General features: G+C 34.9%; 1 protein-coding gene across 3 annotated transcripts in view; it reads left to right on the top strand.

The window, feature by feature from the left end:
* The window catches only part of uex (metal transporter uex), a 48,236-nt gene extending 21,484 nt beyond the window's left edge, over positions 1 to 26,752 (top strand). Inside the window, exons 2-6 of one of the 3 annotated variants that reach the window (XM_089239325.1) lie at positions 4,334 to 5,598; positions 7,178 to 7,321; positions 10,772 to 10,915; positions 16,079 to 16,351; positions 24,465 to 26,752. In XM_089239325.1, coding sequence (XP_089095451.1) covers positions 4,334 to 5,598; positions 7,178 to 7,321; positions 10,772 to 10,915; positions 16,079 to 16,351; positions 24,465 to 25,132 — 2,494 coding nt within the window. In that variant the 3' untranslated portion in view covers positions 25,133 to 26,752. Of the gene's footprint in view, positions 1 to 4,333; positions 5,599 to 7,177; positions 7,322 to 10,771; positions 10,916 to 16,078; positions 16,352 to 16,636; positions 18,798 to 20,502; positions 20,937 to 24,464 lie in introns of those variants that run through there. The other 2 variants (XM_089239327.1, XM_089239326.1) reach the window with 2 other exon arrangements.
* Positions 26,753 to 26,981: the final 229 nt, after the last annotated feature.

Raw genomic sequence — 26,981 nt, 5'->3', positions numbered from 1 at the left:
AGCTCAACATTCTTATTTTATTATATTTTTCACATTGGCTCTTAAACCAACATGGCTCTCATACCAACACGCTCTAGTCATGTCAAAGAATCTCTGTACATTCTGTACTGAAGCACAAGATTATTACATGGCCAAATGCCCCTTTGGAGTGTCCGAAGTGTGCAAGAATACTCAGTCGATTTCCCAGCTCTCACATGAAGATGCACATATGTAGTCTCTCTTTTTCTCTCTCAATCTAATGTAAATGTACATATGCTTTAATCACTTCAATTAAATGCCATGTATCTTTAAATATAACTCTTCAGTTCAAAGTCAGATGCCTCACTGTCCAACACCATATCAATACGTTTATTGATTATTATATATTTAATTATATATAATAATTATATTTACTTATATACTGTATATTTTTGGTTTTGTGAATGGTGAATAAGTATTCTGGAATACTTCATATTAATTACTCATGTTTCCAAGAACTGAATTCTGGGAATGTATGGCTTAAAATCCTGTTATCAAGAAATATCCAGGGGTACATTTATCCCCTAAAATAGGATTGTTCATGTTAGGAATAATTATTTCCAGGGGTCTTTTCAGACCTTTTTGTAAGGTCCTGTTTTTGTGAAAATGTTCTTTATTTTTGTGAAAGTCATTAATTTTTTGAAAATATATAACTTTGTGGGAAGCGGAATAATCTAGTTAATCTCACAATAAAAATGAACTACCAAATTTCTAGTTTTTCAAATACAAATACAAGGCCACAACAGGCAAAATGCCCAACAAGGTGGCTGAGGAAAGATGCCCATAACAAATATGGATGTCGTATATTTGAAATATAGCAACCCAATTAAGAATATAGTTCTAAAAATTAAAAACACATGATAAAATATAATACAGTGCCCATAAAAAATATTTATGGTTGTCTTATATCTAAGTATGGATAGCTTCTGGATTTAACCTCAACATGTTTATCGTATTTCTTTTTGTCAATTGTGTTCAAATTTAGTACCCCAGGGGTGTAAGCTATTCCATTTATTAGCAACCCTATTAGCGAAAAATTCCCTGCGATACCACAACTTCGAATTGTCCCTTACCAATTGAGACTGTTGTCCCCTTTGTCAAAGCAGTTGATTGACAGCATATTGATAATTCATGGTCGATCCTATCCATCCCATTGAAAATTTTGAACACTTCAATCATATCCCCCAGACACCTGCATTCTTCCAATGTACACATATTCACAAAAATGAAGTCTCTCTCTCTCTTCATGACTCGTGTCCCGTGTGGCCACAAAGACATGCATAGCTCTTTTCTGCATCTGTTCAACCAAGTCTATGTCCCTCTGTAGGTATGGTCTCCAACACCTCACAGCGCACTTTAGTCCAGGATGAACTAAGCTTCGGAAAAGCGAAAGAATGACTTTTGGAGAATGCGAAGAGACTTTTTTGAAAATGAAACGGAGCACTCTATTTGCTTTTTTGACCACCACGGAAAAATTTTCAGAAAACCTAAGCTACTTGTCAATGAGAATTCCCAAATTGGTGACCCTAATTGCATTCAAGATAGTGACATCATTCAACTCGTAAGAGAACCATTGGTTATTCAAACCAAAATGAGCAGCCACGCACTTGTCAGCACTAAATGTCATGCTCCATTCATCTGTCCATATTGCAATCATTGAAGTTGGTCTAGAGCAACTCGCTATCTCTTCCTGACTACCCCCCATTAGCTTCACATCATCTGCAAATTTGCTAACAATCCCATCAATTCCTTGATCAAGTTTATCAATAAAAAGTAAGGGGCCAAGGACGCTTCTTTGAGGAACACCACTTGTGATGCCTATGCAATCAGAATTCCCCTCCATAAAAACTAATTTTTATTCATTTTTGCTTTTGAAGAGTCTATTTTTGGATCCAGAATTTTGTGAAGGTTCATTTTCCTGGTACAGAATTTTGTGAAGGGTCCTGAAAATGGACCCCCAAATTTTAGCTGGGCAGACCCTGATCTGTAATCTCTTATACAGTAGAAGTTCCCATAATTTGCATTTTTGGTAGCAGATACTGTTGTGGGTCCGTGTAATAGAGCAAAAATGTGCAGTATTTAACCTTGTTAGCTGACACTCCCCTTTTCAGACATATTTTTCCACTTCTATGTAGGGGGACCATAAGACCCGTGATTCATAGGACATTCTCATATTTTCTCTTATTTTAGCTGTCTCTGCTTTTTTTGTATAAAAATATCCAATTTTTTCAAAAAAGTTCACAGTCCTTACTGAAAGCGTGAATGAAGATAATTTTTATAAATTATATTATGATAACTATATATAACAATACAGTAAAACCTTGTTAAGTCATCACTCCGATTAAGCGTCATTTTCCTTCAGGCCCATCTAGCTTTCATAGATGACAATGTATTAAACCCTCATTTACTCGTCACAAATTTTGGTTAACTCATCACTATGAAAAAGTTTTAAGAGTAGACCAGATTAATTTTATGGGTCTCTTTAAAAAAAGAGCTTGTTAACAGCATTGTCATATGCTTCAAAGTCACCATAAAAGCCTTATGTACCAAAATGAAATAGTTCAAGTAACAAAAGTTAGCTGGGGAAGCCTGTTTGCCAACTAAAATTTTTGATACATTAGGGGACTATTCGAGCTAGACATAATTTCTGCATGGGCCCCACTAATTTAGGTCTTCAAATTTAAACAAAATATCTTTTTTCTGAAAAACCAGACGTCTTCTAATGTGTGCTTTTCCCTACCCAAGGCCCCCTCAAATGAAAAGTGAGATTAGAGTCTAAATTACTATTATAAATCAAAGCGTATCCATTTATTTTATCATAAGTTAGGTAACAAGAGCTTAAAAAAGGTAAAATTTTCTATTTTTTCTTTTGAAATCCATAAATTTTATTAATATTGTAATTTTAATTCATATTTTAATAAATGTTATATTACTTTAAATTTACACGACAGTATTGCGCATTGAAACTGACGACACTTTGGTTAAGTTGTCATTCCGCTTAAGCCGTCATAATTTTTTGATAACATGAGGCAATGACTTATCGAGGTTTTACTGTATAAATATTCTCTCACATTTTTCGTCTTGTTCAACGTCTCTTTCATAAGATACATTTTAATTCCTTGCAACTTGTGGTGGCCCTTTATTTCCTGCCCGTTGGCAGTTTTTCAACAATTTTGCTAATCAGCAAATTTTTGTGAGATAAATGGCAGTATCCCATATATTTCATGATGAAATATGATCACCCTATGTCCCACTGTATTTATGAAACACCATAAAATCAAAGAAATTGTATTTAATTTTTCTCTCTGATTTTGGAACGATTAATAATAGTATTATAGCTACCATACTTATATTTTGTATAGTAGGCTTTCTTAAAAATAATTAAGAGTTAACCTTTTATTCAACGTGTGCTTTGTTTTGTTTTTCATTTTGAAAACACCCAACCACACACACTGACGTGAAGATAACATTTAGTCAGAGTGCAGACTAGGGCAGGTTGCAGCACATACCATATGTATGGAATTCAAAGACGTCTACATGGATGAAATTATTTTTTTATTTTCATAAATTTAGTATCCTATTAATTATGAATTGTCATTAATTTTTGTTCAATGTGTCTGGTTTTATTTTTATTTCAGTATTTTTCAGCATTTTATATATTCTGTAACTGGATATGTTTTTGGACACCAAACTTTGCTATTTTAATTTTTTTTCATTTAGGCTCCAGTAGGGGTGACTCTATGGCCACGTGGGGCATCGCTATAATAGGGGAGTCAAATAAGGGATAAAAGAAAATTGCACAAAAATGTAAAAATATGTTTTTACAAAATTCAATCTGAATGTATTGGGAATGGGCATTATTGTGTGAAAACAAAAGGACAGACAAATTATATCGCTGGGAGAGAAAAAATGATCACATCCTATAAAAATGGGACATGATTAGTGAAATTAGGTTTTGAAATTCAGAGTGGCAAGCACATTGAGAATGGTCCTACTTATGTTGTCAATCTGATATGTCTTTTCCCCTGTAAAATAATGTGTTTTGATGATAAAAATATAATGAATAGCTGAATTGTTGCCATACAATGAGTAACACTGGAGTATCTAAAACATTTTCATAGATATTGCCTATGGCATCTGAACCATTAGAAACCAGCCTGTAGCATAACTCTTTCTTATAAATTAGAAGTATTCTTGAAGTTTTAAAAAATATCTATGTAAAGTAGCATATCAATTTCTTAAAAGCAAAATGACATTAGTTTTAAAAGAAAGACCAAGTTTAAACTTATTTTACATTAATTTCTATTTAATTTAGGTTCAGTGAAGAGGGCGCTTCAACTCGTATTTTTGGTCTACGTGCTGAAGGTGACCGTGCCTATATCACTGACGAAGGTTACACTCAAATACCTGCTAATGTGAATGTTACAGTCCGTATGTTTGGTGTAAATTTTTCTAACCACACCGAATTTGCTTTCACAAGTACGCGCCAATCTCGTGGTAACTCCTGTGATAACAGCCCCATCGTACAAATTGTTAGTGTGTCTTCTTCTGGAAGGATTGTCAGTGAAAATATTGTGGAAGTTTATCTTTCACTTCCTATACCTACAGAAACTAAGGAGTACTTTATCTGTGTAAAAGAAACTAGCAGAAATAGAACGTTACGATGGGTACATCAAGGATATGACCCCTGGTTGATGCTGGAACCAGTTGGCCGTCTTCTACCTATGTGGCTCCAAATTTGTTTAATCATTTGTCTTCTTTGTTTATCAGGATTGTTTAGTGGTTTGAATTTAGGACTAATGGCATTAGATAGACTGGAATTGCAAGTAATTGAAAACTGTGGTACAGTATATGAAAAGAAATGTGCTCGGACCATCTCGCCCCTAAGAAACCGTGGGAATTATCTTTTGTGCTCATTGCTTTTGGGAAATGTTTTAGTGAATAGCACTCTAACGATACTGCTGGATGATTTGACTTCCGGTGTTATTGCTATCGTTGGATCAACGATGAGTATTGTTGTCATTGGTGAGATCATACCCCAAGCACTTTGTTCACGTCATGGTCTCGCTATTGGTGCCAAAACTGTATTGATCACAAAGTTCTTCATGTTGGCTACTTTTCCTTTGTCATTTCCTATAAGTAAAATACTTGATTGCATGTTAGGTGAAGAAATTGGTAATGTTTATGATCGTGAAAGGTTGATGGAATATATTCGTATCACAAAACCTTATAACAAGCTTGAAAATGAGGAAGTAAATATCATCTCAGGAGCATTGGAATTGAAGAAAAAAACTGTTGCTAATGTGATGACAAGAATAGATGATGTGTTCATGGTTCCTTATGATGCCATTTTGAATTTTGAAACTATGTCTGAAATCATGAAGCAAGGATATTCTCGTATTCCTGTTTATGATGGTGATCGCAATAATATTGTAGCTTTGCTTAATATCAAAGATTTAGCCTTCGTAGATCCAGATGATAACTCACCCCTTCGCACTTTGTGTGAGTTTTACAACCATCCCATAAATTACGTATTTGAAGATGAAACATTAGATATCATGCTGAATGAATTCAAGAAAGGTGTGTATATAAGTAATTGTAATAATTTTTTTTGTTTAGGGATTTTTTCTTAAAGTTTAAAAATAAAAAAATTTAAAGGGAATTTTTACCGTGGCTCAGATTCTTCCAGTTTGGGTTTGATTTCATTAATGCTTTCTCTACTCAGAGCCACCCTTAGGAGTGTGTGACAGTGTTGGCTGCACCGGGCCTTCACGGAAATATGATTGAAAAAATAAATATTATTTATGATTATAAAACAAGGTGACTTTTTCTCATTTCAATTGTGAAAATGTTTATGAAAATCTTAATAGGATAAACCCACGATATATAGATTGCCAATTGTTCTCATTTGTTCAATAATGCCAAGATGTCAGGACTGACTAGATAGTCATGAGATGTTACAGAGTATACATTTGAGTTCTTACACACCCTTTATCTGTCGTTGTCTTGCTTTGAGTCTTTGAGTCTTTCCAGACAGCAAAAATGGTGACAAGATGGCTGCAGAATACATTGCTACTACAGGAAATCCCTAACTGTGTGTGAGGGGTTAGCGTACCAATCCTTGCTAAAAGGTATATGTAAAAAGTGGTTATATCAAATGCTGCCATTCAGATTCGGCAACTAACTGTAGGTTTTGTTCTACTTAGCCCACGTGTGAAGAAAATAACTATGGTGTGACAAAAAGGATCAAATGATACTATTTATCTTTTGAATTGGTGGTCATAAAAACATACTTTTAATTAGAAAAATATCCGAATAATGTCCTCATTTTTGTTACGCTGTTTATCTTGCATAGTAAATGATGGGGTAGATAAAATCAGGGTTGGACTTTTTTAATGTAACAAGCATCAAAAATATATTTAAACTATCAAGAACTTAATCAATGTATTAAAATACTTTTTTGTAGAGTAGATATGTTGAACAACCGTAAACATTTTTTATGCAGACTACAGTTTGAAATATTAATTTATTATAATTATATCAAGTACAAAATATTTGGCATATTTTTTTATGATAATTATGCCATTATTATCATTATTTATTTCAACCCTCAAACTGCAGTCATGATGCAGTTTTCTCTCCAGATTTTTTTTTCCTCCAAAATTTTTTAGAAAAACTATATGCTTATATAAATATTTTTATATCACTTTTCTGTCTCAAATTTCACTTTTTTTTCTCTTCACATGTAGCTAATCCAATACAGCTGCTATATGTAAACATGCATCATACGCTGGCGATTTAAAAAAAATGGAATTGGCCCCTACTAGGCCATCTTACAGCAGCACATGATGCTTTGACTAGGGATCTCCGGTCACTTTGTGAAATGGTCAGCCAAAGTCTGAATCATTTCAGACTTTGGCTGAAACTATTGGCTAGTTTGTGAAGTAGCTAGCCCCATCGTAAATTGGCCGCACTTCAGGCTTTGGCAGTAATATATTTATTTCTGCTCGTGGAAGAGTGCTCTCTTAATGAGGTTTCACTGTATTAAACAATTAGGCCCCTACAGCTTCTACAGTTAGAGATTTACTTATCTGTCCATTGTTTTTTCAGAAACTATTATTCTCATTTATTTTCATAATTATATTATTATATTATTCAGGCCAATCTCATATGGCTTTTGTGCGTCATATAAATAATGAAGGAGATGGTGATCCATTTTATGAAATCATTGGAGTGGTGACTTTGGAAGATGTCATTGAAGAGATATTGCAGTCTGAAATCATTGATGAGACTGATATACTCAGTAAGAATTCATATCCTCTTTACTCTTAAGGTCCACATATGTGGATTATTGGATAATTTGCTTTTAAAATTCTTGGTAGATATTACTCAATTTATACTTTTTGTTGACACAATGGTGGAAGTTCAGGCTTCTAGATGATACCAATAAATGGTAGCTTATCATATTTTAAGGGAAGATGAACATAAAGCTGCATTAACAAAATGGCAGCATAGATGCTTCTTCAAAAGTTTTTATTTTTATTACTTTTGAAATTTTAAGAGTTAAAGATGATATATTTTGATAATTTGTAATTGAATTCAGGCACATATTGAAAAAGTTTTTCCAGTTAATTAGGACCTTTTATAAGATCAGCACATAGAGTTTTTATCAGGTTCACATGCAGTCAAACTTGATATAACTCTAATCTTATCAAATTCCTTGATTTAGCAATTTTTTTAGATGTTTCTGTGAATATACTTGTGTTTTTCAACTTTTCAACCTTGATATAACAATTTTCTCGATTTAACAAAAATATCAGTTTTAGCTGATTAGTTAAACCAGGATTTGACTGTACGTATGCCTTCTGCATTAGTGGCAAATTTGATTTTCCCCCTATTTTGGTTTCATTTTGAAAGGAAACTGGTTTTGGAAATGAAAAATCAAATACATTATCAATTCAATTCATAACTTAGTATCTGGACTGGAAATAACATTGACCCTCAATTATAAAACTGCCAGCCAGCGAAATTGGCAGATATGTTGTACAAACCTTAAGATTCAGTTTCTAAATCATAGCAAAATTCAACAGCTCCACCAACTTATACTGTAGCCTTTCAGAATCAGCATATATTTATTACACATGATATTCTGATCGACTAAAAAATTCTTACTGGATTATCTCCTAATAATTGATACCATCTTGGTAATAATTCTACAAAAATGCTTAAGTTTTGAGGAATGTGGATTTTTCACAGAACATAATGTAACTCTTTGTTCACAAAGGTTGAGGTAATGCTGAACAGTATTTTGTGATAATACAGTCAAATCTTGTTACGATCAACTTCAAGTTAAAATTTTGTTCATTATAAGCCAGGTTGACTATAGTAGGTTTGACTATATAGGGAGACGAAAGTCAGTGGTGGCACCATACGTCAGTTTCATTCATTGGTAAATGGAGAAAAAAAAATCAAGTAGCTTGCCTGTTAAATTCAGGAGCTGACCTCTGCTATAACCAGTGAAAGTACCACTCTCTTACACCACTCACTTCACTTGAGTTGTTGACTTTTTTTCATTCACACCAGCACAACTCTGGTTTATCGCCATGGGCAATTTATTACTGAATGAGTAATACCGGAAGTGTGCATGTGTACCTAACAGTCTATGTGCATATCTAGTGTTGTGTGTAAATTTTTAGTGCTGCCATCTATTTTTCAAATTGTTAGTGAAGTGTAATGATTGAATATTTGTACCATTGTATAAATGTTACTTTCTGTGTTGAGACTTTTTAAACAGGGAGATGGGCTCTCATTCATGTCATAAAGTTGAGAACCACAGAAAACTTCAACGGACCATCACTGCATTGTCAGTGGGATTTTAACCCAGGTCCTCACAATGTGAGTCTGTCACTTTGACCACACAGCGACTGAGTCTGTGACTGTCATTGGTCTGAACCTTGAAAGATGATCAATATATGCTATAAACACTATAACTGTCATAATTTGTGAATTTACCATTTTTCCAGAGTTACAGCAGATTTCATTATAACAGAAACATAGCTAAGATAACTCTGTTTAGTGCTCTGATCAAGAAATGCTCTAGTCTTAAAGCACTTACTGACTGATAACTCAGTTTTTTGATGACCGTCTATAAATAGTCTCTAGGCCCCGCAACATGACTGCTCAAGCCAATTTCCCTGGTTGTCTCACCATGACTTCACTGTTAATTAACAGATACTTCATATTCATGGCCTACTTATAGGAAGGGCGGTCTGACTGAGGTCTACCTTGGAAATCCAGGGATCAATTTTGTTTATTTTAAGTTTTTTTTAAGAAAATAATTTTAGTAGGCTAACCAAAAATCCTGGCATATAGGGCCCACTTCCAGAGGGGGGGGGGCGGGAGTTGCTGCTTTATTCTCATTATTAAAATTTTCAAAAACTAAGTAAGATAGTTTTATATACACCCATATATTTGTTATGGGTATCTTTTTTTTCAGCCACCTTGTTGAGCATTTTGCCTGTTGTGGCCTTGTATTTGTAATTTCTGGAATTGTTGAGAATTATAGGAAAGTACTATTACCTCTTCCCAGCAGTCCAAAAATGTCAAGAATTTTGCAATCCTGGTATAGTTCAATGGTGCTCGAGTGGCGTGGTGGTAAGATACTCATCTACTGCCATGAAAGTTTCTGTCACGGTCCCAGGTTCGAACCCAAGGGAGGATATAGATAAGATATTTTCCCTAACAAACTTGAGGCGACCACCAATAGACAGTGCCCTCATTTCCAACCCATCTCATTAATGGCAGTAAATTGTGATATAGTGATGTGGCCAGAGTTGGTGTTTGGTGAAGTTAGATCAATGAAGTTAATTTCAATGATAACTCAGTTTTTCATTGGCCGTTGTATATTCAACTCAACAAGATATGACTGTTTTTTGTTGATTTAAATGCTATAACACAGTGGTTCTCAAACTTCTGTCAATCGCGGCTCCCCCTTGTCTAATTCATGGTTTATCTGCAGCTCTTCAGAATAGCCGCTGTGGTGGTCGAGTGGTTATAGTGACGGACTCGCGATGCGAGGATCTGGGTTCGAGCCCCACAGTGGTGGTCGGCTGAAGTTGGTTTTCTGTGGTTCCCAACTTCAAGATGCGAATGCGAGTCGATCTCCCCATTAAAAAGTCTCGCCACAGAGAGCAGCAGGCCTACAACGTTACAAATATTCAATCATTACACTTCACTCACAATTTGAAGTATAGATGGCAGCACTGAAATATCATACACAACACTAGCTACACACTCAGACTGTTAGGTGCACTCACTTTGTTCCAGACTCTGCCATGAAGCTGGGCTGGAAGAGATCTCGGCAACGGGATAAGTCCGGTGGCAGAGACCCTGGCGTTCATTCATTCATTCATTCATTCAGCTCTTCAGAATAGTTTATTAGATATTTTACCTTCTGAAATTACCTCTTAATGCATAAAAAGCACACAAATCAATATCTCCAGCGTACCGTGATGCCTCTGACAAAGGTTGACGATGCCCCTAGGAGTCATGATGCACACTTTGAGAAACACTACTGTAACAGATATTCAGAATTTTCAGTTGAAGTACAAAAGTGGTCTGGGTCTTCCAGCTCTGAAAATATTGGAAAAATAAGCATTTTTAATTGTCAATTCATTTGATTACTTAATTTTTTTCATTGTATTTTCATTTTGTGAAATTTTATTTCAAAAAAATTTTTTTGCTAAATTTTTAGCTGATAATCGACGAAAACAAAGAAGAAAAGAAGCACAAGTCAAACAAGATTTTTCTGACTTCGCAAAGATAGGTGGAGGTCAGCAAGGAAAAAACTGCATTTCTCCTCAGCTTGCTTTAGCAACATACCAGTACCTTTCTACATGTAAATCATTCGTTTTATCATTTGAGATTTTATTGCTTATTTTATGTTTTTTCTAGCTTTTATAAATGATTTGATATTCATTTCAAGAACTTTGGCAGATTCCCCACTAGGGCATTCTTTTGGTTGCATTTTCCACTTACCTTATTTTGATTCTTCTTAATGTTATTTTTTGTCCTTTTTTTAATCAGAATTATTGAGCTGCTGTCATTTTTTTTTTGTTATAATTTGTGTAAGGAAATACTGAATGTGTAAATTTTCTGCTGGGAAATGTAGGTGTATGTTGATTTGTCTTTATAAACTTTCAGTATTTCTACATTATTCTTCATAAACCAAAGAAATCATTTAAAGCAAAGGTGCAGTAATTATTAATACATGATTGTCACATTCATGTGACTGAACGACTGCCTAATTTTTTTAATCTGTTTATTTATGTGGAGAAAATTTGTATAGATTTATTTCTATCTAGATACTAAAACAAGGATCACTATGAAAGCTTTTATGCTGTATCACTTATGTTGTATTTGTCACTGAAAGAAAATTATGTTATGTTTTAGCAGCCCTCCACTGGACAACAACAAAAAACATGAAAAAAATTCTTGTACCCATTCAAAGATATGGTTTTGTGAGAATATAGAAACTTTCTTAAGTCTCATATTCAAAGAAAGGAGGAATTTTATCAGCGGTGAATGAAGCCAACTGCACGGGAAAAAAAAATCTTTTTTGTAACAACTTTAGGAGTCACAATTTTTTTTATGTGTGCCTCTAAGTTCAAGTCAACGTCCATGAACCTGAGGAAGAAAAGGAAGCAACAAAATAACTCCTGTCCTAGGCACAGGGTTAACACAGCTGAAGTGATCATTTTAGGAAGAATCAGAAGGCTAGTCATATTCAATACAACAATCAAAGAATCTATTCTAGCTGCAGCTGATTTCATTGACTGAGACATTGTCCTGCTTATGGCACATCCTGTTATAATTGTGTGATGTAGAACCATTTTTACAATGTTTGTTGACAACCTAGAAGACAGCAAACATCAAAATGTCCTCATCAAGTTTCATCAACTAACTGTGTGATAATGCATATGTTGCACATATTGGTTGCCTTTCTTCAACTGGAAAAAACCTGGGGCAATGGTTCTCAAACTTTCTTTTATCACCTGTTTCACCCCTTTCCCCAATCAACACTTATCCGCAGCTCCCCCAAAGCAGTCTAGCAAAGAATCGCTTCAAAGAATGTTTGTCAGAGGTGCCATAGAGAGGCATCGCACAGTTTGAGAACCCCTGACCTAGGGTGTATGCAGGATCAACCTTTGTAGGGCACAAAAAAAATTTCCTAAAAACTTTTGTGTGAGTGACTAACCTCCATAAACCATTGATTAAAGTGGCATATATACAAAGGTATTTTCTTTCAATATTTTATTAAACTGTATTTAAAATATTTTTAATTTTTTATCATCTTGGGGTCCCCCCTACCTGTGTATGCCTTAACAAACAATAACTGGCTCCAAGAATTTATTGTGAATGGATATCCTGTTACCATCAAGTTGGGTAAATGTTATTTTTTACCTTATATGCTATGCTTCCAAAATTAAATAGTGATTTAGTACCAAATTCTACATCACAAATGGTGCACACAACCCTACACTTGACTGTTTGTACCAATAATGGTCATTGACATTGATGGACCAAAATTAACCTGCTTAACATCTCCAAGAGGAGACAAACCCTATAATATGGTTTGATCCAAGAATGCCGTGGATGCCTGAGCTCACCCACAATAGTTTTTTTTGCATGGGCTCAGAACTGATTCAGAAAGGAAAATCTTATTTAAAACTCAAGATGAGCACCCACAGGTTTGAATCACTTCCAACATTCCTGATAATGGTGATTCATTGCCAATACTTGTGTTGAATGCATGTTGAACTATAAGAAATCGTGTTCATCAATTGAAATGCATTGTCATCAATCGTGATATAAAACCAGTATTCGGAGCAGAAGCATATGCAACTTTGAATCCTCTACAGCAAATGTATTCCTCTGATTTTATCAACCACTAGCTATAATACCCGGCGCTGCCCGGATTTTCTTTAATGAGGCTTTTTGGATCACGTGATATCTCCCTCTTTCCTTGAGAAACATGCAAACCGTGTATAAGTTAACCAATATGGCAAGTGATGAAATAAAAAACCTAGATTTAAAGAAACGTAGAAATGAATTTATTTTTTTATCCTTTTTTAAGGGGCGCTAAGTATTTCGATCCCCCTGAACTTCAAGTTGTCCATCTGCCTGTTTCAGCTTTCAAAAATGCTTAATTAAAGCTGTGGAATTTTTTCGATGTACTTTTTACGTTCCCATAATTAATTTTAAAATATCCTAACTCACACGAATTTATGCAGTTGAATATTAAAAGACAATACGGAGATATTAATTTTCATGCTTGAGAAGATATAAATAAAAAGTTGAAATCAATGTTATTGCATGAATATCCAACTCAAAAGTAGGTCCGGCTAATTACTGCATATTTAATTTTCTGGGCTTTGTATATCTCTAAGCAAACTCATATTTCAAAAATCAAGAATTCTATACAATTTTCAAAATTATTGATGTTAAAACCCCACTAAATTTCCGCATTTTCACAGTAAAATCAGCAATTTTAACACTGATTTCTATAGGATCATCCTTTGCCTGACCCTCAAAGTGATGCCGATGATAATTATGGCATCTATTCAAAAAGCCTTATTACTGGGGGGATTGAAAAAGTGGCAAACTATTACAAAGGCATAAACTATTATACACATAGTAACAGGATTAGAGAAATGACAAACCATTGTAAAGGCATATACAGACGTCTGAAACGCATTGCTAGGGAACCACTGTAACCAAAGTAAACGTTCGGAAAGTGATTGTTGAGGCCCAAAAACCATTGTTGCCAGACAGTTTATTGCCCATTTGGGGCATTTGCCTTGCTCTGACAAAATTTTAAAGTAGCCTATCATTCAAGTTGGGTCCCATTTGGTGTATATGCAAAATTTGGTGACGATCGATCGAAAATTGTAGATTTGTGTAGAGAACATACACACGCACAGACACACAGAAAATAAATTTTATATATTTAGATTTTAATGTTCATAGTAGTAACAGTCATTCATTTAAATTGTCGGGTAATTTAATGATTTGTCAAAGGGATTGATCGCTTACATGAAAGCATAAAATCATTTTGCAATCAAATGCCACACCTATCATTACTGCAGTTCCCAAAATCTCTAAAGCACTTGAACAAGAGGTCAAAGACAAGCTTTCCAGAATGGAGCAAAATGGTATTATTGAGCACATGACCATAGGCGGAGATTGACTTGGAAGTCTGGGGGGGGGCAACGTCATTATTGCTGGGGGGCGCAATGATGATGTCAATTCATATATACATTAGATCAGTCGAGAGAATCCACCTTTGACGCTGCCCCTTCCCCCCCCCCCGTATCTCCTCCCACGCACATGACTACAGATTGGGCAAACCCAGTTGTGGTTGTACCAAAGAAAGTTCTATCAGAATTTGACAAACCGCTCAGGGTTGTCCAAGAGTGTCATTGCACACTGTACTGTGCATCCAGACTCCTAGTGTCATATTGATCTTGCCCACCACAAGAATTGTCTCGTACACCAATGCTTGACAAACATGGAGTCATCACACTTCCTGTTCAAAGAGCATCACAAGATAATTCAATACAACAATGGTCAAGCTATGAACTCTGAATATTACTTTACTTTTAGGGAATTAAATTTAACATCCAAATTTTTAGAAATTTTTGACAAATTATTTGTTACCACAAATTGCCATATAGCTCATCAATATTTTGAGTCTATGGGAGTCAGGTCATTGCAACCTAAAGTTTGATGTCAGCGCATCAGTTTCTGTGTTGTTGGATTCCTTTGCTTCTGAAGCCTCACAACATGAAGCAGCTTTGAGTAGAATTCAGAAACCTTCACTGCCCCAACTGCACACCACATTTGCACATTAAACAAACCATCACCCCAGAATCATCAAATGGCAACCCACACTGCCTCCCCATAAACAGTCACCAAGTGTCTCTCAGAGACATTACCCACACCAGATAAGTTCATCACGTCCGATGGACTCTGGCCAATCCCTGGGATCTCAGGTGAAAATCTCAATTCAAAATATTAAACATTAATTTTATAGCACTTATTATGTATGGAGTGGTTCATTTCTACCTGCTGTGGTTCTGTACTGTTACACAGTGGACTTAGGTCTGGTGACAATGGAAGCCACACCACAGGTCCTCCATGTGTTTCTAAGTTATGCTTTTCTGACACACAGTGGATTGCGACCATAGGTTCCATCATAATTATTGCTCATCTTGATGGGTATTATCGAACCTCCAATTTTTTCTGAACAGTTTATGACACCCTGTACAATATCAAGGGACTGTCATCAGATCCAGAAAGATAAAAACAATTGCTGATTTTCCTGTTCCAGCTGACAAGCAAGAACTGATGAGATTTTCAGGTATGGTCACCTATCTAGTGAAATTTTTGCCTCAATTTTCACAAGAAACTGCAAAACTGAGAACCCTGTTTTAAAAAACAGTTGTTTGAACTGGGCTGACTTTTGTCTTCATATTTAGAAGTGTATAGGAGCCTCATTGATTATGCATCTGAACTGGAAGCAGAAATGAAAGAATATTCAGAAACAGCCACAATGTTTAAAAAGACTTAAAAAATAATGCAGAATGAATTACATTTGACTGCATGTTGTATGTTTTCAGAAAAGAAATAGAAAACAAATAAAAGTGTGTGTTTTTTCTTTGGATGCAGAAGTAATGTAAAAAAACTGAGTACAAATTGATGTTATGAATTAATTAGGATAAATTATGAACATCACAATTGTAAAAATTTATTACTGATATCTTAGATGTGAAAATTTGTTTTGCCTTCCCCCCCCCCCCAACCCAAAATTTTCAGCCATGAGCCACCACTGCCAAATACTATTAATTTGTATCCTTTCCTCTTTTCTGTTAAAACTGGTTTTTGTGCTTACGTATTTAAATTGCAAGTTTGCACTTTTAAATTCAATTCTCTCTTTTATGATTAAAATCATTCAGAATAGTGATTTATTCATTTCTCATCTGTGTTTTTCTTTTTAAAGCTGTTGAACCATTCAAGAAGATCTATTTGTCTGAAACTGTTCTCAAAAGACTGATGTCGCAGAATATTTTTTTTACTGTAAGGCAACTTTCAAGCACAAAAGATGAATATTGTTCTGGTGATACATTATATGAAAATGGGAAATCAGCAGACTATTTCATTTTGGTCTTGGAAGGTAAATGCCGTGTTACAGTAGGGAAAGAAAAGTTGGTTTTTGAAACAGGGCCTTTCAGTTATTTTGGTCTCCCAGCCTTAACCATAAGCCCTATAATTGGTAAGTATCTTTATGGATTTTTTTACTTTATATTGAATATGGTATATCTGAAAGCATTATCAAACATTTGTTTGGAACTTTCATTAAAAACAGAGAAAACATGGTTAACATACATTTTGTATTCAATGTTTAACAAGAGATCTCAATTTCAAAGCTTTCCCATTAGAAGAATTAAATTCCCATTTAAGAATTAGAACAATATTCTTTAGCCATTATCTCTTACATCAATAAAAATTCAGTTTTTTAGTGTGCTGGACTTACAATCATTTTACTCTTTTTTTTTAGTGGAACCAGCTAACGAAAAAAAATCCAAAATTTTATTAATTGCTGAGTTGTTTGACAAGTTTGCAGATGGCATGACTTCATTCTACAGGGTCATTTCCAATTTGCAATAGTCAGACAGTATGAGAAAATAATGAACTAAACTCTATGAGAAAACTTTTAGGGTTTATATATTTTTCAAATAAAGTATTTCATGTTTAAACTGTGCTGATAGAAAGTGCAGCAACAAGAAATACCTACAGTATTTGCTAAAACATTCTATCAAGATGAACTTAAAAAATATAAGATAAAAAGATCTTCAAGGATGACTCTTCTGCTAATCCATATGAAGGTTTTCAACAGCTAGCTGATGCGAAGGTGAATTTAGGAAAGAAAGAAAATTCAACTGCTGCCCTTGCAGGGAATCAAACCCATGTCCTCACTTGCCGGTGAGTGCACTAGACCACAAAGGTAACGAATTTCAATCTTTCCTTAGAGCTCGTGTGTAGAATGGGACTGTGCATGGACAGCCAGACCTAACTCAGACAAAGCTCACAATTGCTGATGATGGTGACTCATCAAAAGATAATGTCACTCTCTGCTATCCATACGAAGGTTTTTAACAGCTGGCTGATGCGAAGACAGACTTTCTTTCTTTACTAAATTCATCTTCACATGAACCAGCTGTTAAAACCTTCATATGTATAGCGGAGAGTGACATTTGATAATTCACCATCTGGTATGGCGGTGTCAACTATTGTGAGCTTGGCTTGAGTTATGTCCGACAGTCCACATACAATCCTGTTCAATGCACAGAAGCTCTAGGGAAAGATTAAAATTCTAACCTTTGTAGTCTAGTGGTCTAGGGCACTTGCCTGGCAAGCAAGAGGGTGTGGATTTGATTCCCCTCAAGGAAAGTTGAATTTTCTTTCTTTCCTAAATTCATCTTTGTATCAGCCAGCTGTTAAAAGCCTGTGTGACTATATTTTCCCCCTTAAAAATATGTCATTGTGGCTTTTAATAAACATATTTTCAGTTTCTTCTCATTTTGATTTTTTGTCAAACTTGAGATATATAAAATTGTCATTAATTTGCTAGTGCCTAGGGCTGTAACTAGGATTTTTGCTGCCCAGGGCAAACATGATTTTGCTGCCCCTACAACTTTAAAATTCTGATAATTTTATAAGTGTTCTTTGTTACCATCTAAAACTGCTACCCCTTAAATTTTGCCACCTGGGGCAGTTTCCCCTCCCCCCTCTAGTTCTGGCCCTGCTAGTGCCACACAAAATTTGTATGTTAACCAATCCATTTGCATGGCATTCTTGCTTGCCAACCCTCTACAACACCAAGTCCACACCAACAGCATCCTGGAAGGTGCACATAGTGAAAAATCAGCTGTTGAAAATAGTTATCTCTCTCTAGTGGTGGCTGGTGGCCTTGTTGCATGATTGTTCAACCATTACCACTTTTAAAGAAAAAATAAATAAATAAAAGGGTGCTTTATTTTTCAAAAAGTCCATCAAAGAAGAGGTTAAACTCATTTGAATATCAAATGACTTTATATGAGCAGGGCCGGAACTGGAGAGGGGGCAGGAGGGCAACTGTCCCAGGCTGCGAAATTCAGGGGGCGTCAGTTTTAGGTGGGAATAAGGAATACAGTGTTATAAAATTATCAAATTTTAAAATTGTGGGGAGACAAAATAATGTTTGCCTCAGGCAACAAAAATCCTGGTTACGGCCTTGCATGTGAGATCAAAAAAATAAAAACATTTGAAATTATCTTCTCAATTGTGACAACCAGGGCAACAACTAACCTAATTCACTTGTTCTTTCCTATGATAAAGTACAATGAATATTAAATTAGTTAGTACCGATTTCCCTCATTGCCTCTTATACTAATACTGATTGTGGATTGCAAACTCTGTCTGACTTGCTAGCCTTTCTGAGCATGCACATGAGCAGAGTTTGAAGAGAAAAACAGCCTTTTCCCTTATTTTTACTTGACACTCTATCAATTCACAACTTTTTTTTCCTATCAAAGAATTCGGAGTTATGATTTTTTGATTCGAATCAGTGCTCTTTTTAATGAATTATTGATTTAATTATTCATGTACCAATAATTGAGGTAACTTTTATCCAATTAATTAATCTTGAAGAAGAGCTTATTTCAGGCTTACTAATTTTAGTCATTTCTTTTTAGTTTCCAATTTTCAAATTGATTTTTTTAATGCTAGTTTGGTAGTTTACCCACCTCGGTCATTATTAACCTGTACAAGATTGTTTATAACTCTTTTGTACATGAATGTTTTATTTTTAAAAAAATAATATTTTGACAAAAAATATAATTAGCATTTCTGATACAACAAAAATTTATTGAGAAAGTAATAGGTTTTATTTAAAAAATGTTTTCTGTAACAACCAGTTTTTACCCACAAGCCTCCACTGGTTCACTGTATGTATTTTCCATTTACTGTGTGTGTTTCAAAACTGTGGAAGTCAGTTCACCCATATCACCTTGATGGGTCTCCAGCTGAGTATACCAGGATCACTCTGCCAGTCTCTTTCCCTAATATTTCGGGGATAAAACTATTTCTACCATCTCTCTTTATATCAGCTGGCACCCAGAATTGCTTGTGACACTCAAATTGCATATGTTGAGAGAATATAGGCCAATTAATGAGACAACCAATTTTCATGCTCATTACACCACTTTGAATTGATGCCACTGATTAGATTGGCATCAATGTGATGCAACATTAGGGATGATGAGTGAAGAGAAACTTAATCTAAGCTTATCAATTTTCAGTCATTGCTTTTAAAGTGTCTGGTCACAGTAAACCTCTTGACATCATGTTGCCACATGCAGCTACTGAGTGATGTTGCCCACAGACTGGTGTCTGCATAATAATAAAATGCTCTTCCACCCTGTGACATTTTATTTATTTCATTTTTTATTTTTTGGCAAACACTGCCAACCTTCCACACAACTATATCACTGTTTTGAAAGGTTTCCAACAAATGTGAAATGCCACTATGAGCAATACTCTTTGACTAGTCATCACACTGTGTTTTTCCTTAAGCTTGTCAGTCATTCTCCCATGTCTGTTCACGTGATTTCTGCTAACCATGTTACACTTACTTGATGTTTGGCAAGCAGTACCACCGACACATTTTCCCAGGCTACTACAGTGAAATCTGTATGAAACGTAATGTCAAATGACTTAAAGAATATCCCATTTTAGGCAGATTTATGTTTCAAACAAATTTTGTTCTCCTAAAGTGATCCATCCACTTTTCCGTATCTTACTCCCATGTGGCGTGAATTCTACTTCAACACTACTTGACACGTTTGAAAAGAAATACGCTGTTCATATTGATATAAATCTATCCATACTTCATGTATTGCATGTTTCTTGTTCTAATAGTACTGCTATCTGTTTTCCATATTTTGAAGTGAAAATGGCAGATGCCTGAATTTTTGTGTTTTTGAACTTGTGTAAACAAGGTATTAATTTTTAATAAAATTTCACTCTATATTCATATAAAAATTTATAACTAATGCTGATGCCATGATCCCATTTTGTGTATAATAAAAAAAGTGAATCTGATTATTCGATTTTCTTAAGTGTGACACAGGCAGTTACATTCAAACTTTCACTAATTTGTCACAGAATAAGCTGCTCAATCCCATTTATAAATAGATTTCAAAATTCTCTTATCCATTACTAATTAAACACGCATTTCTTTAAAAAGATGACTTTTTTTTTTTTTTATATCAAAGTGAAGACAATTTTATATCCCTCATTTCTAAATGAATGTTGGTTTTAAAAACAAATTAATATTTTTAATCATATTATTATTATTTTTTTTTTTTGTCTTTCTATTTCAAGTGTTAGATATGATTAATTATGCATCGATTTTTCAATAAAGATGGGAAAAATTACATAAGGCTGGTTCTTATGATTGAAAAGGATAACAATTTTCATACAGTATAACTGAGTGTATACAGAAGAACCTGTCGGACACCATATGAGATGGAGACTTATCTTGAATGGAATCAAAAAATTAATTCATTGATGGTTAATGCTTTGATGTGCACTTCAGTAAAATAAAAACCTATCTAGAACAGAATATTATTTCAATCTCATGTTCATTTTATCTAGTTTTCGCTGTATCTACAGTCCCCCAATATTCATATTTTTCCCCCTTTATTGGAAAAAAAAATTGGCAACATTCAGCAATCGTCTTTCATGAGTTTTTTTTACAAAATTTGAGATGTGCATGTTTAAAATGGTTCATTTTCCTGGTGCTACTAATAATGCTTCGAAAAGAAAAAAAGAAGTGAAAACTTTACAAGAAAATTTCAATATATTGACTATGCTTGGCGGAAGTCAGTTAATTGTTGCTGTGGCCCGCCATTATGGAATCAACAAATCTATGGTGACGGGCATAGCCAGAAATTTCGTTCGGGGGCCACTTTCATTTTGGGGGACCAAAGTGATCGATGTGACCATCTTTTTCCCCCTTTTCGGTCATTTTCTTACATTTCAGGGGAGGGGGACGAGACTCTCAAGTCCGCCCTTGTATGGTGAGATATATCAAAAAAAAGGAATCTGAAATTTGATCTGCTGTGGTGGTAGTTGCACCTGTGGCAGCAAAAACTTTACATTGCCTATGGGATCCATGTGTTTCTGGTACAGAAAATGCTGTTTTTTTGTGGGTATAAAACTGCTACAAAAAAAGGTATTCCAATCGGTTGTAATATTACAATGGAAAAGGCAAAAAAATTTTACTCTTCTATAAAGGAAAGGGATAGTGAAATGTCTATTTTTTATCAGAATTTTATGCAAGTAAAGATTAGTTTCATAGATTTAAGAAATGATTCAGATTATGCAATGTAAAAATCACTGGTAATCAAGTCTCTGCCAACCAGGAGGCAGCTAGAAAATTTCCAAAGACTTTGCAGAAAATTATTGAAGGGAAGTGTTATGCCCCTCAGCAGGTATTTAACACTGATGAAACTGCACTATTTTGGAAGAAAATGCATTAGAACATTTATCCCCCAAGAAGAAAAGCAAGCTTTTGGTTTTAATTCAAGTAAAAATAAACTTACTGTAATGTTTTGTGCAAATGTGTATCAGTACATCAGTGTTTCCCAAAGTGGGTGATGGAATGATCCAGGGGACGATAGAAGCTACAGGTATAACATATGATCCTATGGGTTCACTTCAGTTGGGGCAATAGAAGCTACTGGTATAATGTAGGATCCTATGGGTTCACTTCAGTTGGGGCAATAGAAGCTACTGGTATAATGTAGGATCCTATGGGTTCACTTCAGTTTGGGAGGTTGTTCCAATTGATTATTGTTCAAGGAAAGAACCCCCCTCCCCTAAATTTGAAACAATCTGTAGATGCAAAGATGTGTTTCAATTTTTGGGAATGGTTAATTCTATATTGGAAAAGTATGAAGCTGGAGTTAGAGAATTGGAAGTGTCAATATGAAAATGGCCACGAAGGATTTTGAAAAGGAAAGCTAATCTAAAGATATGTCTATGGGTGAAAAGCGGTTGCATGTTGAGTTGGCACTTGAGTTCAGTAACAGAGGTGGAGGATGACCAACAGTTAAAAATGAAGCAGACAGATTTATTTTGAATATATTCTAATTTGTCTATGTTTGAGAGAGTATGGGGGGGGGGGGATCCCAGATTTCACAGGCATATGAGAGTACAGGAAGGATATAGGTTTGGAAGCAGAGATGTCTGACATGACGGGTGGAGTTTTTAAGGTTCCGACGAAGAAAAAGAAGTTTTTGGAGAGACTTATAAAAGACGTAATCAACATGGAGATTCCAACGGACGTCGACAGAAATAATTACACCTAGATTTTTATAATTAGAAATTTCAGTGATTAAAGAAATATTGATGAAGTAAGAAGAATCAAGGGGAAGTCGAGGGTTGCGAGTAATTTTCATAAAAGCTGTTCTTGAGGAATTAAGGGGTAATTGCCAGGACGAGCAACATTCTGATACAATGTTGAGGTTATTTTGGAGAGATGCTTAGTGGGATTCATTGTGCACTGTTTGGTAGATGACGCAATCATCTGCAAAGTGTCTGATGTGGAAATTGATGGAATTAAGAAGATTGTTTTTATAGATCAAAAATAATAATGGCAAGAGGACCAAACCCTGGGGATTGCCAGACTTAACCTGAAGAAATGGTGAGTTCTGGCTTTTGAAGGAGACAAACTGAGTGCAGCTGGTGAGGAGGGCTTCCACCCATTTAAGCAGTTGAACACATAGGCCAAGGTTTAGGAGTTTATTGTGGGGCACCCTGTAAAAAGCTTTAGAGAAATCCAAGAAAATTATATCAATTTGGACGTTTTTGTTGATACTGCTTGATAAATCGTGTATGAAAATAGCTAATTGGGTAGTTACTGATAAGATGATCCAAACCCATGTTGGTTTGAGAAGAAGTTTATTGAATCAAGTTGTGAATGGATTTCCTTGGCAATTATATGCTCAAAAAGTTTGCAGCAAGTAAAATTGATGGTGACTGGTCTGAAATTTAGGGGATTTGAAAGAGTGCTGATTTATGAATTGGAATAATGTTATTAATTTTCCATTCAGAGGGCAAGTTGGATGTGTTTAATGAGACGCTTTGAAGATAATTAAAAGATAATTAGAAATTTCATCAGCGCAAAATTTGAAAATATGATTCAGGATCCCATCAGGGCCAGTGGAGTGGGGTTTCAGTTTTTTCAGAAGGCCTGTTTTAATGAAGAAGACAGGGCTATAGTTTAATAATGAATTGAAAAAGGAGTACTGAGAGGGAGTGGGGAGCTGATGGTGTGGAAGTCCTTTATATGCCTCCTAATACAACATTTATCATTCAGCCCCTTGATTGGGGGTAATGCTATCAAGGGGCAACGCTCTCTATACGCCACTCAATGCAGATGATTGTGCATGCAATAGAAGAAAATGCAAATGCAGAAAATGTCTTGAAGGTATGGAAGAATTACACTATTGCCAATGCCATTATTGTCATCATTTGAGTCATGGCAGCTCTTAAGAAATAGTTTCTCTAGTTGGATTAACCTTTGGCCACAATGTGTGCACCAGGACACAACCATTTCTACTGAGCCAATGAAGAGATTATAAAAGACATTGTCATATTAGTGAAACAGGTGGGTGGAGAAGGGTTCAATGATATGGATGTAAAAGTTGTTGAAGGGCTAATTAATAGCAATTCAGAGGAGTTGACCGAGAAGTAATTAATGTAGCTGATTTCTCCTGAAACTGAAGCAGTACCAGATGAAAAAGATCAAGATAAAAAAGTGGAAGACACACAAGTTCACCATGAGTAACATAGTGGAAGGGCTTCACCAGTTCAAATCAGCAATAGATTATTTTCATGACATAGATCTCTCTATGGTACGTTCTTCACATGTAGAAAAATTGGTAGAGGAAGCCTTGTCAACATATTCCAACATACTTGATCATATGAAGAAGAAACAGCAAACAGAAATCACAATTTTCTTTCAGAAAGCATCGCCAACAATCGCTGCACCCTCTTTTACATTCCCTTCTACCTCTGTGTCACACTGCTCTTCTCATGATGTTCAGTAAACTAGATACACACAAAAAAAAACAACCTATGGTTTCAGTTATTCACAGATTTCCCGTTTCGCGATCACCCCTGAGCGTAACCCCTACTAATATGGGGGGGGGGCAACTGTATACTTAAAATAAAACAGTGGGTAATACAAGTATATATACAAATGATAAAGTGAATAATACAATGCATTTACTGTATTATTCAATGTGTGATATATCAAAATATTGTCTATTTAACAGCCGATGTTATGCCTAGAAATCAATCCCTTTCATCTCAGAGTATTTCTGCTAACTCTGAAAGTGGAGCTTCACGATCATTTATTCCGGATTATACTGTTGTAGCTATTTCTCAAACTTTATACATGAAAATCCATTGGACTGTTTATCTTGCTGCATATCGTGCAACACTGATGGAAAAACAAAAGTGTGATTCAAGCTCAGAAGAAACCCGTCATAATACATGGGAACAAGATATCTTCTCAGCTACCATGTATGATGAATCTTCAGAAAGCAGCCCAATGAACCTCACAAGTAAAAGCTTTGACAGTCATCTAGGAAACAAACACATAGAAAAGTGTGGTGCTAAAGATAATGAAGACATTATTCGTAGAGCAAGTGTTGAAGTTGGGTGCATTAGTCATTGTGCAGGCACTCCTACAACTAGTGCCGGAGATTTCTTAAAGCAAGAGGATAATTCTCAAGGCCTTTCATCTGATATTCCAATGATAGATATGGAATCCAATCTCTTAGGTGTTCATGAAAAACAAAGTCATAATAACAAAGATAGAGCTGATATTTATATAAAACACTTTGATGATGGAATAAATTCCAAAAAAGTATCGTCTCTTAATGGTGGTCAACAACAAGCAGATGAGTGCACAAGATTGTTGTACCCTTCAGAAGCATAAAAAGTGTTAAAACTCTAGTATTGTGTGACTTATTGTTACAAAGTCTATTTATACCATGTATATATATATATGCGCGTGCGTTTATAGATATTTATAGTATGTTTAATTTTTCATTTCTCTCACTGTTGCTATAGTAGTAGTTTCATGAAATCATTCCTGAATTAAGTTGAGTGCTTATATTTAATGGAATTGCCAACCTTTAAGAATATATTGGTGGATAGATAAATCACATAATTCCTATAAAGTACCTGCATATTTTTATTGTATAAAAATATATATTTTTATAAATATATGCATTTCAAGGTGAAATATGCACAAAATGAGAATAGCCAGTAAATTGTGACAATCATTACATTTATTATGCAATATTTACTTTTTGTTTTCATTTAGTTTTTTTCCAATCAAATATTATTTATATTAAACAAAAACTGATAATTATAAAGGAAAAAACCAACCAAGGAGATTGGGTGTCTCATATTTATTATTACAATAATATAAGTACTGTATTTCTTACAATAAAACCATGCAGTGCAAAAAAAAAGAACATTAAAACATGTTTGTGAGCTGCAGGTAAGCATCATATCTTCTGTGGATAAAATTTAACTTTCATGTATAGATACCATTTTCTAGTACTCCACAAATGAATATTTGTAAAAAATTGCTTCCTAAATGGTCAGAGTCAATTTTAAATAGTTGAAACATAATAATTAATTGATATGTAAAAGTTCTATAATCATGTTCATAGTCAATTTCTTAGAGATTGTGCTTTTTATTAAAAAACACAAAATGAATGTAGGTGCTACAAGTCACCAAAGTTTAAGTTTTTTAAAATGTAAGCATTGCGGCAGATAGGCCAAAAAATATGGTAAAATTATAACTTTTTAACAAAGGCTTTAAAAAACTTTGTAGCAAAAATTATTAAAATTCACAAATTACCTACTTTATTTTCTATTGCCAAAAACCGGTCATTCAAAGCCTGCTTCAGTTGGTTTAGCTCTGAAATCATGCACAGTTGAATTCACTTATAACCCTTTGATGATTTGAGAAGTGTATGTTATAATCAAGGTCTTGAAATTAGCATATATGGCAGTTGCATACATGCATAAAGTACATTATTGAAATTTTTGCAGATAAAATAAGCTTATGCAGTACATAATTACATTTAATACAGCATGAATGTATAGTTTTTGGAATAATCTGAGAAATTTTGAAAATTTAGTAGACATATTTCTTTTATCATTTATTTTTAAAATGAAGATATTTTCTTCTTTTAAAAAATGGTAAATAAGTGGAACTCCATTTATATGGCATTCAATAGGCCATGTGTCAAAACATTCTATAAGTTTGCCGCTGTGGTGGTCGAGTGGTTATAGTGACGGACTCGCGATGTCTGAATCCGGGTTCGAACCCCACAGTGGTGGTCGGCTGAAGTTGGTTTTCTGTGGTTCCCAACTTCAAGGCGCAAATGCGAGCCGATCTCCCCGTTAAAAAGTCTCGCCACAGAGAGCAACAGTCCTACAACGATAAATCATTCAATCATAACACTTCCCTCATAGTTAGAAAAACTAGTGGCAGATGGCAGCACTACACATAACAAGCATTACAGAGAAACAACAAAAACTTCACGTCAGGTTTCACTACACGTACACGCACATTCCCGCATGTACCGATTCGTTGGGGGGCCGGGGGGGGGGGGGTGCATGTGTGGTGTAGTAGTAGTAGGTAGGGCCTCCAAAAAATGGCTCGGGATACATGATGTTCTTAAGTCAGCCACCTCATTGGGCAATTTGCCTGTTGTGGCGTTGTATTTGTATTTGTATAAGTGCAAAAGTCATATAACTCTTAAACT

The sequence above is a fragment of the Pholcus phalangioides genome, unplaced genomic scaffold (genome assembly GCF_987345545.1).
Source record: "Pholcus phalangioides strain wild (caught in Gottingen) unplaced genomic scaffold, Ppha-v1.0 ptg000011l_1, whole genome shotgun sequence".
NCBI lineage: Eukaryota > Metazoa > Arthropoda > Arachnida > Araneae > Pholcidae > Pholcus > Pholcus phalangioides.
This window is presented reverse-complemented; position numbering and strand designations above follow the sequence as displayed.